Below are 10,500 nucleotides of genomic sequence, written 5' to 3'. Positions count from 1 at the left end.
CAATCAATGTTAGCATGAGATAATAGGAAATATACATATATTGGTCTATGTCTCTGATTCCAGGCACAAGACTCCTAAAACCCTTGCAATTTCCTAAGTGATAAGAGTACTACAGACTTCTCTGGTGGTCCAGTGGTTAACACTTTACCTTCCAATGCAGGGAGTGATGGTTCCATCCCTGGTGGGGGACCTAAGATCCCACATGCCTCTGGGCCAAAAAACCAAAACATAAAAGAGAAGCAATATTGTAACAAATTTAATACAGACTTTAAAAACGGTCCAAACCAAAAAAAAAAAAAAAGTACTAGGAGCATCTTTTGCTCTGTTGAAGTGACTCTGGGTGGGCTCCTGGATGGGGGCTGGTCACCAGAAAAACCAAGTCACGTTAGAAACAATGAATTTGCCCACTAGCCTCCATCTGCCGGTGAGGGAAGAAGGGCTGGAAATGGAGTTAATTATTGGTCATGACTATCTGAGAGGCCTCCATACTTTCCAACAGTCAGGGTTTCAAAGAACCTCATGCTGGTGAACATGTGTTGGTGCTGGGAGAGGGGTGAGCCTAGAGGGGGCGTGCAAGCTCCACGCCCCTTCCCACATACCTCACCTTGTGCATCTCTTCCATCTGGCTGTTCATCAGTATTCTTTTTCATATCCTTTTATAATAAATCAATAAAAGTAAGCTTTTCCAGAGTCCTGTGATCCATTCTAGCACATTAATTGAACCCAAGAAGGTCATGGGAACCTCTTACTCGTGGCCGGCTGGTCAGACCCCAGGTGATAATCTGGATTGTGACTGACATTGCACATGGGGGGCAGTCTAGCGGCCCTGAGCTCTAAATCCCTGGGATCTGACACTCTCTCCAGGTAAACAGTGTCGGCATTGAGCTAATCTGCTGGACACCCAGTTGGTGTCACAGAATCCACACATTTGGTGAGCTGCAGTGTCAGAAGGGAAGAGAGTAGTAGAGTGTTTTGCAGAGAAGAAAGACTCGGGGCGGTGGGGGAACTGTGGGCTTTTGCAGAAAGACCTGGGGTGGTGGGGGAACTCACACACCCGCTATGCCCCCCCACAGGTGGGGGAACTGTTGGGGGGCATAGGGGGTGGGAGTGGAGGTGTGTGAGTGGTAAGGTCACTGGTGTTTACGAAGAGCTAGAGTTCCTCAGGATGACTAGGGGCTACATACTAGAATTTAAAGGTGGAAACTCAAAAGAATTCCTTCATAAATAACACTATTTCCTTCATAAATAACACTATTTAGGCTATTTCCTTTTTTGACATAAGGCAACCCCCCCCCCCCCACAACCTCCACTCTGGTCCCCCGCACCTTGAACTTGACCATTTTGTTTCAATTTTTAAACTACATTAAGCAGAGTTGTTTACCTCTGGAGGCTCTTGGGCTCTATAATGGGCTCATGAGTATTCATTATACTATTTGAAAGTGAAAGTGAAGTCACTCGTCGTGTCTGACTCTTTTCGACCCCACGGACTATGTAGCCTACCAGGCTTCTCTGTCCATGGAATTTTCTAGGCAAGAATACTGGAGTGGGTTGCCATTTCCTTCTCCAGGAGATCTTCCCGACCCAGGGATTAAACCCGGGTCTCTCGAATTATAGGCAGACACTTTATTGTCTGAGCCACCAGGGGAGTCATTCATTTAATGGTCATACTATTTAAAACCATATAAAAAAAGAAAAGGGCGACCCTTGAACTAATGATGTCAACATGTTTTAAATCAAGGATTATGATGAATCCAACTCTGTGCACTCAAGTTCCACTGGAAATAGATATTTGCTGAAACAATGAGTGAGTGAGTGGATCTTGGTGCCCAGTGGTAGGCATTCCCCAGAGGCGAAGCTGTGGGTCCACAGGGACACGGGTAGGCCTGGCCAGTATCTGGCCAGGTAACCCAGCCTTACGCTGTCTCCCAATTCAGACTACAGAGGAAGGTCTGGGAAGACCTCTCCGCCACATTCCACAGCCTGGGCGCTGGGCCTACAGCACCCCAGAATGTTAGACCTCCTCTCTGTCCAGGATTAGGTAAATGCAACAGCAAGTTTCCAACAGCAGTTTCCATCCCACATCCCAGACAGCAGAGAGTAGACTGAGGAGCCTCATGGAAAAGACTCAATTGCAGTTAAATTCAACAGTGAGCTGAAATTAAGGTTAGCCCTGAAATTAAGGCTAGCCCTGACTGGCTCCTCTGGCAATGGACTTATGTGACTTCTAATATGTCTCGGTCATTACTTTTTACAGGGATGTGTGGATTAAAAAAATTGAAAGGACTTCCTGAACCAATGTGGGGAAGGGATTATCATGTTTTTGGATGTCATTAGTCGTGACGAAGTTTGGCATTAATCATGACATGGTGCAAAACGGTAAATTATTTGCAAGCAAGGAGAGGGTGGAGTTGCTGGAACCTGTAAATTGATGTCAGCTGAGCATTCCCTGTGGGGATGTCGGGCAAAAGGATTTACTATTTTGCCAACTTTGGGAAAGTGTTACAGAATTGCAGACAAAATCGTTTCTATGCAAACAATAGTTTTAAAAGGGGTCCTTACATCAAATAACTGCAATTCACTGAGCTTTCTGAGTAACCACAAAGCCAGGGACAAAATTTTAAATATTAGAAATTATTTTTCTCAGAACCAAGTTGAATACTAATCTCGAGATTTCCTTGCCTTCCAACTCCCTCTCTTCCACTCTTTCATGTGTCAGTATCATGTCAGTTTTGTGGGGAAAGAGCAAAGGGAAGAAGGGAGAGGGGTAGAGAGAGCAGGGGAAGGGAAGTGGGTGGGCCCAGAAATGGAGAGATGGGAAGTCATTCCATGAAACTCTCACTGTCTGTAAACAGGGCTTAAAAACCTCTGTCTATCCTGACGTGCTCCCAGGGCAAATGCCACTCTGCTTGAGAAGGCTACCTATAAAATTCCACCTTCATGCTCCCTCCCTTCATTTCTAAAAAATCTGTCCTAGAAATGTCTCATCCTTACACTTTATCAGAACCCCGAAGAAAAGATTCTGAACTCTACCCGTGGCTTTCTGCATATTTCTGTAAACGAGGCTAAATCAAGTTCTTGGAACATTTTTCTACCCTGAAAATTCCTATGAATTAAGTCACTTTCTAAGACTCCTTGCACTTCAGTAAGTACTACAGTACTGATTCGTACTTCAGTAAGACTCACTGAAGAATAATGGCGCAAACAACAATATTTTAAATTTATAAGTATCCTCTGGCCGAGAAAGGCTGCCCCACATAGTATAAAGATAAACGTGCAGCAATTTTGTCAAACTTCTAAAAACTCCATCACGACCGCAAGCAGCAAAATGCCTCCAGGAGATCAGTTACCAGCGGACTTTGAGCCTCAAGAACCTTCGGGATTCGGAGCGATTCAGCCCAGGGCTCTCATGTGGGGATTAATCATTTGGGCATCTAACTCCTCATCACCAGATACAGGAGGCTATTATAAGTGTCCCCATTTTGTGGCTGAAAGTCAGCTATGGCTTAGTCTCTGTTTGTAAGAGAAAGAGAGGGGGAAGGGGGCTGTTCCTCATCTAAAAAAAAAAAAAGTACCTTCTTAAACCTAAAATGATCTACTTTCAACAACTGCGTTTCCTTTAGGGTCAAATCTTTTTGATCGCGTCTCTAGAAACCAAGAAGCAAAACAAGTATTTTTGTAAATTGGAACAGTCACCCCACGACCCCCTATCACCCCAATTCCCGAGGACATCAATCACAGCGGGCGCGTCATTACGAGCGGAGATGCAGAGGGCGTCTGCTGGGGGCGTAATAAAACCAGAGAGGCCCTCTCCATAGTTGGAGGAAAGCGCGGAGAAGACGCCCCGCCGGCACACTCCTCTGGAAAACTGAAGCTTCTTCTTTGACCCCGGGGCCAGAAAGATTTATTACTTCCTTGGTGAGGGAGAAGCCTCAGGCCAGATGAAATGGGCGCGCCGGGAGTGGGAAGCCCGAGAGCGGTGCTCGGCGTCCTCGGTGCGCTCCGAGGCGCGGGTGCGTCCTGGGTTCCTACCGGGAGCCGGCGGCGCCGACCCGGGCGGGGCAGAGCGGAGTGGGAAGCCACTGGGGGATTTCTGCCCAAACTTTGTCACCAACTCTTTCCGAGAGCAAAAATGTGCGGCTGAGCCCGGCAGCAGCACACACAAGGATCCAAGTTTCCCAGAGGTCCGGGAGCCCAAGCGCTCCAAACCCCGCATCCGTACCCCGGTGCGTGGAGCTAGGATGGCTACGGCCTCAGCCGAGCGTATGGAGGCCCAAGCGACGCCGTTGTAAATCGGGCCCCGCATCTTCAACCCCCAAGGCGGCGACTGGAGCTGGGCGCTGCGAGGGGGCGGGCGGCGCGGCGAAGGGGAGGAGCCGCAGCGACAGACGGCGGCGCGCACCAACCCGGCGCGGTCTGGCAGGAGCCGTGCAGAGGCTGGCCCGAGCGCGTTGCAGCCGCTCGGCGTAGGGAGAGGCGCGTAGCTGCATCCTCCTGGGCTCTGCTTTCGCGCGGCGGCTGCTGCTGCGGCGGGGGTTTTCTCTGCCCGGATTCCTCGTTGGTCAGAGGAGCCTGGTGCTGGGGGTGGGACGGGCAAGACAGCGCTGCAGACCCCAGTTCCTTTGCCTAGAGCTGTGTGTATGTAGGGGGTTTCCGGGCCAGTCGGAGGCTGAGAAGCGGCGGGGGCTGCCGGCAGTGCCCTCCCGGAGGGCATCCTCCTGGTGATGGAAGAAGCGGCTCCTGCTGCCGCGGCTGCAGGGTCGCGCTGCGCCCCATCTACCACCGCTAAACAGATGGGAAGATTCGGGGCGCGGAGACTGAGAGCAAGAGAGGCGGAGCTGCTTTGCCGGGAACCGGGTCCAGTATAAGCCCCCTCCCCCCCATCTCCCTCGGCCAGCTTCACCCCCCAGAGCGAGGAAGGAAGCTACAGTCCCGAGAGGGCGGCGGAGACGCCGCTGGAGCCGGGCGCACTGAACTCGGCAGAGCACAGAGCAGGGCTCCGGGCCCGGTGAAAGTTTCCCTTCCCCAGCCGCAGGGCGCCCGCTGCCCAGAAAGTCTGCCCAGGGCTTGGGCTGCCAATTCGCGCGGCCCCCTCGGAGGCGCGGGGATCCCTGGCGGAAAACAGCTCTCGAGAAATCGAGGAACGAGTGACAGCAGGACTGAACGCCGGGCCGTGCTCCTGGGCCGCCCCGGGGCGCGCCCGCGGCTCCAGGTGAGCTGGGGAGCCAGGCAGACCGGAGGGTGGGCGTTACTAAGCGGGAGGAGGCGGCTGGCGGGAGAATTGGGGCGCACCGGCTTACTCCGCTTCCCCTCGCAGGTCCTTGTCGGAGCCGCTGCCATGGGAGAGCCAGTCTTGGGCGCCGGGGACCAGCCGCCGCTGCTGCCGCGCCCGCCTCGGAGCCGCGGCCCAAGTCCGAGCGCCCGAAGCGGGGCCGCTGAGTCCCCCTCCCGGGTTGCAGGGCCGCCTCCGCCGCGCTGCCGGCCCGAATTGTGCCTGTGATGAGCCGCAGCCCGCCGCGAGCTCTACCCGCGGGCGCGCCCCTCGGGTTGCACCCAGCCGCGCCCGCCGCCGGGCCGCGCGCCCTGCTCCCGCCGTGGCCCCGGCGCCTGGGTCGCCGCTGGCCTGCGTCCCCGCTCGGAATGAAGGTGTTCCGCAGGAAGGCGCTGGTGCTCTGCGCGGGCTACGCGCTGCTGCTGGTGCTCACCATGCTCAACCTCCTGGACTACAAGTGGCACAAGGAGCCGTTGCAGCAGTGCAGCCCCGACGGGTCGCTGGGTGCCGGGGCGGGGGCGGCTTCGGGCGGCTGGGGGCGTCCAGGACCTCCTCCAGCCGTGCCGCCCCGCGCACACACCCGCTTGGATCCCCGGACCCCATACCGCCCTCCCGTCGCCGCAGTCCAGGCAGCTCCGGCAGTCGCGGCCGGGGCGGCGAGGGCCGCAGCCCCTCCAGGTAATGGCACTCGGGGCGGCGGGGACAAGAGGCAGTTGGTGTACGTGTTCACCACGTGGCGCTCAGGCTCGTCCTTCTTCGGCGAGCTTTTCAACCAGAACCCCGAAGTGTTCTTCCTCTACGAGCCGGTGTGGCACGTGTGGCAGAAACTGTACCCAGGGGACGCCGTCTCCCTGCAAGGGGCGGCGCGGGACATGCTGAGCGCTCTCTACCGCTGCGACCTCTCGGTCTTCCAGCTGTACAGCCCCGCCGGCAGCGGGGGGCGCAACCTCACCACTCTGGGCATCTTCGGTGCGGCCACCAACAAGGTGGTGTGCTCCTCGCCGCTGTGCCCCGCCTACCGCAAGGAGGTCGTGGGACTGGTGGATGACCGCGTGTGCAAGAAGTGTCCGCCGCAGCGCCTGGCGCGCTTCGAGGAGGAGTGCCGCAAGTACCGCACGCTGGTCATCAAGGGCGTTCGGGTCTTCGACGTGGCGGTATTGGCGCCACTGTTGCGAGACCCGGCCCTGGACCTTAAGGTCATTCATCTGGTGCGGGACCCCCGCGCTGTGGCCAGCTCACGCATTCGCTCGCGCCACGGTCTCATCCGTGAAAGCCTGCAGGTGGTGCGCAGCCGGGACCCGCGAGCCCACCGCATGCCCTTCCTGGAGGCCCCCGGCCACAAACTGGGCGTCAAGAAGGAGAACATGGGAGGGCCGGCAGACTACCACGCGCTTGGCGCCATGGAGGTCATCTGCAACAGCATGGCCAAGACGCTGCAGACGGCCCTGCAGCCCCCTGACTGGCTGCAGGGCCATTACCTGGTGGTGCGGTACGAGGACTTGGTGGGAGACCCCGTCAAAACCCTGCGGAGGGTGTACGACTTTGTGGGGCTGTTGGTGAGCCCCGAAATGGAGCAGTTTGCACTCAACATGACTAGTGGCTCAGGCTCCTCCTCCAAGCCTTTTGTGGTGTCAGCCCGCAACGCCACACAGGCCGCCAATGCCTGGCGGACCGCCCTCACCTTCCAGCAGATCAAACAGGTGGAGGAGTTTTGCTACCAGCCCATGGCCGTGCTGGGCTACGAGCGGGTCAATAGCCCCGAGGAGGTCAAAGACCTCAGCAAGACCCTGCTCCGGAAACCCCGACTCTGAGAGGGTTTCCGGGGAGACCTGACTCCCTGTGGAGACACCCACAGAAGGATTGTGGTGTGTTTCAACAAAAACAGCCCAGATCCAAACTGAGGAAGCCCACATATTCTGCTATAGATACATAATATAAATACACAGGCACTTGCTGTCAATGTTTTGAGTCATGGAATTTCAAGAAATAGCCACAATGCACACACATCTCAGAAAAGGCGACTTGCAAGTTCTGACCACAGCTGCCCTTCTCTCTCCTCTACCTTTTTCTTCCCTTTTCTTCCCCTCTTCCCTACCCGCCTTCCATTTTGAAGTGGGATGTTGATTAAATCAAGATCGGGTAACTGCAAATCTTGTTTACAAAATTTTCGTGGTATCTGTGAACGTGTAGAACAGTCTTTGGATGTGGGGGGAGGGGTGGGTGGAGAAAGGGAAAGTGGTCCTGGAGTGAAAGCCCCATTGGGCATGCTAAACCAAGGAGGCATTCTTATAAAGTAGACTTCTATGTAAAAAGCAAAGGTCATACATGAGTATTAATAAAGAAGAGAATAAATAATATTCTTTTTAAAAAAATATTTGCCTCCATTACTCTGGATTTACCTGTGTTCCTTGTCCTGTGCAGCTTCAGACAGAATCTGCTTCCCTTGTTCCCACCCTCTTTCCCCCCATCTGTTTCCTAGAAAACAGTTAAGATGGGTGGGAGCAGCCTCTGACTCCTTGATCCCTACCTTGGAGTTGTTTTCTCCCAGGTAAATCGTAGCCTGTCCAGTGCCCAGGAATGGGAACACATCTTCAAATTCTAAAGGCAAAAAACAAGCAGGGCAGTGGAGGAAAAAGCATGGCACTACTTTCCACTTGGGGCACAGAAAGGAAGAAGTAACCCCTTGAGGGTTTGAAGGCATTTGGTTTTGATTACCCTGGAGTTACACTGAGAAACCTTGAACCAGAGACCAATGTTTTGGTCCTGAGTTTAGTTCAGAAACAGAATTTTTTCTTAGAAGATAAGTATATAGTTCAAAAACCATCTGATGGTGTGAACACAAACCTCAAAAATTAGTGTGAATGTTTTGTTGGCAATGGTAGTCAACAAGTTCTTTGGTTAGAAAAGTGACGCAAGTATCTGAGTTTGCAATGTTTCTGCCTCTGACACAGTCCACGGAGGCATATGAAAAGGGAAGTTTTTGATCTGAGAACTGTAAGGGCGCCCACAGGCTATCCCCCTTATTCCCGGCTTCCTAGCCAAATTAATGAAAAGAGAATGTGAATTAATAATGGTTTACTTAGGATGCCTGTGGGGCACATTGCTTTTCTTTATCATGTTTCCAGAAAGTAAAATTGTGAAGTAGCTATATGTTCTGACATTATAAGGCTTCAACCAAGAGCTTCTTTTAGATATGAAAGTAAATTATGGGGAAGAAGAAATGAAAATGAATTATGAGTTAGTAGGTTGGATTTTGGAATTTGGTATTTTCTAGGGGAAAAAAACCATTGCAGTTTTCCTGTAATGGTAATGGTGTTGCTGCCGTCCTGAGCCCATTTGTACTGAAGCATTCTGTAGAATGTTGTGTTATGATATAAAGTTATGAAGCCTAAATAGGAACGAGAGTGTAGTTATATATTACATTAAATATGGTACAAGTTCAAGTTCATCATAGCTATTTTACTGTAATTTATTGTGAGATTTGTGCAAGCCAATCTGTATAGGTTAAATGCTGAGGGTTTTATTTTAAGGAAAATAGAATGGAAAGGAATATGTACATGGGAAATACTTTAACCCAAGATGATTTTTAAGTATAATTTTCATTACAATGTGAAATCTAACTACACTGTTAATTCCGGGATGAAGCACAGAGGTTAAAAAAAGGATGTATTTAGCAGTTGATTTTATAACACATTCTAGAATGGATATTTCTTAATTTACTAAAATTGTTTATAGTGTTGTGTTTATTAAGCCAGATTACAGCTATAACACATTGATCATGGTTTCTATGATATTTTCATGGTAGCGCCTATGCTGAATTATCTTCAGCAGCAGTAGAATATTTGTAACAGCTTTAAGAATATTTTAAAAGTAAATGAACAAAATAAATATTAATGTTGGATGACTAGAGATGAAACAGGTTTAGCAGAAAATTAAGACAACATCATTAAAAAGCAACCGCTCTGAATAAAAGAACCATTTAAAAACAAATTTCATGTGGCATTAGAATCAACTCTTTTCACTTAATCACAGTAAAATTCATGCTTAGTTTTTGAGTGAAGCATTTTTAAGCAGTGGAATTCATTCTTCTCTCTGAACTTTGATTGCGTTAAAATGAAATCGCAATGTTTTTGGATCTTGCGTTTAAAAAATATGAGATGTCACGTAGAGGCTTGGCAGCCTGCAGCACATTCGTGGTCTCTGCTCAGATGAAATTTTGAGCTGAACACCAACAGTTCTCCCCTTGCTGTGCTTGAATGGAGCTTCTGCCTGTAATTTTCTTGTTTTGTAGCAGCTGCTTTGCTCCACTCTGCCACTCTTGGGCTCTGTAATTTGACAGGGTGAATTGTTGCTCCTGGAGATTTATACCTCACTGCATTCTAGGAAAGTGAGACAGGTGTTGTTCCTACTAACAGCCGAGATCATCGTATTAGTGACATTCACCTTCCATAGGTCTGAGAAGGAGGGAAGCAGTTTTGGGCGTTAATCAGCCTTGGTCAGTCCCTGGTGCTCGCAGACTCATGTCACAACAGATTGCAACTAAGCTGGGGCCATTTCTGAAGCAGCAAACGTGAAAGAGGTTCTTTTCACTGTTCTCAGCTTGGCAATAAGTCCATCAGCAGGAGGAGGTATTCTTCAGAGCAGGTTATCAGAGTGATTTTTATTTTCAAATTCTGTTCAACCCATAGCACGCCTGACTTACCCCTTTGACTTTGGAATGCCTTTGCTAATTAGAAAGCTCTATTTGTAAAACGAAGTCTCCTTAGTGCATTTAGCCAACAAATATGAGTTTGGAAAAAGGCAGCAGCCCAGGCTGGGTGCTTGAGTTTCAAGGAGCTCAGAGGCACTCAAAGGCCTCATTCAGACTGACCCGTGGGTACCTTGTGGGCGGGGACTGGGGCAAATCCTGTTCCCTTCAATGTCTACTACGCAGTGGGTACTTGATGAGTACTTACTGAGTGAAATATGTAACTATCCAATTTTGAAAGTGCTCAGAAGGGGAAGAGTGGGAAAATGAATTACCTGGAGAAAGTGCCAGGTTGTTCACCAAAGTTTGCTAAAGAGAGTGGATCTTAGGTTCTATTTAAATGTGAGGCATAGGCGCTAGGAACACTTTCAAGATTTCCTGGTTGTTGAGGGGCCGTGGGGGGCAGGGAGGTGTTGCTGTATATAGACCAACATTTCTCTCTGATGAATTAGAATTTCTGAATGGGGAGAGGTAAAAGTTTCCA

General features: G+C 50.7%; 1 protein-coding gene across 1 annotated transcript; it reads left to right on the top strand.

Annotated features, from left to right (window-relative positions):
* The first annotated feature begins 4,466 nt into the window (after nt 1-4,466).
* CHST2 (carbohydrate sulfotransferase 2) lies at nt 4,467-10,067 on the top strand. Its single transcript, XM_055569425.1, has 2 exons — nt 4,467-5,209; nt 5,315-10,067. The coding sequence occupies exon 2, from the start codon at nt 5,497-5,499 to the stop codon at nt 7,078-7,080; it is 1,584 nt and encodes a 527-aa protein (XP_055425400.1). The 5' UTR covers nt 4,467-5,209; nt 5,315-5,496; the 3' UTR covers nt 7,081-10,067.
* Nucleotides 10,068-10,500: the final 433 nt, after the last annotated feature.

Source organism: Bubalus kerabau, chromosome 2, assembly GCF_029407905.1.
Source record: "Bubalus kerabau isolate K-KA32 ecotype Philippines breed swamp buffalo chromosome 2, PCC_UOA_SB_1v2, whole genome shotgun sequence".
In the NCBI taxonomy this organism is placed as follows: Eukaryota; Metazoa; Chordata; class Mammalia; order Artiodactyla; family Bovidae; genus Bubalus; species Bubalus kerabau.
Note: the sequence above shows the minus strand (reverse complement) of the source record. Positions and strands in the feature narration are given on the sequence as shown.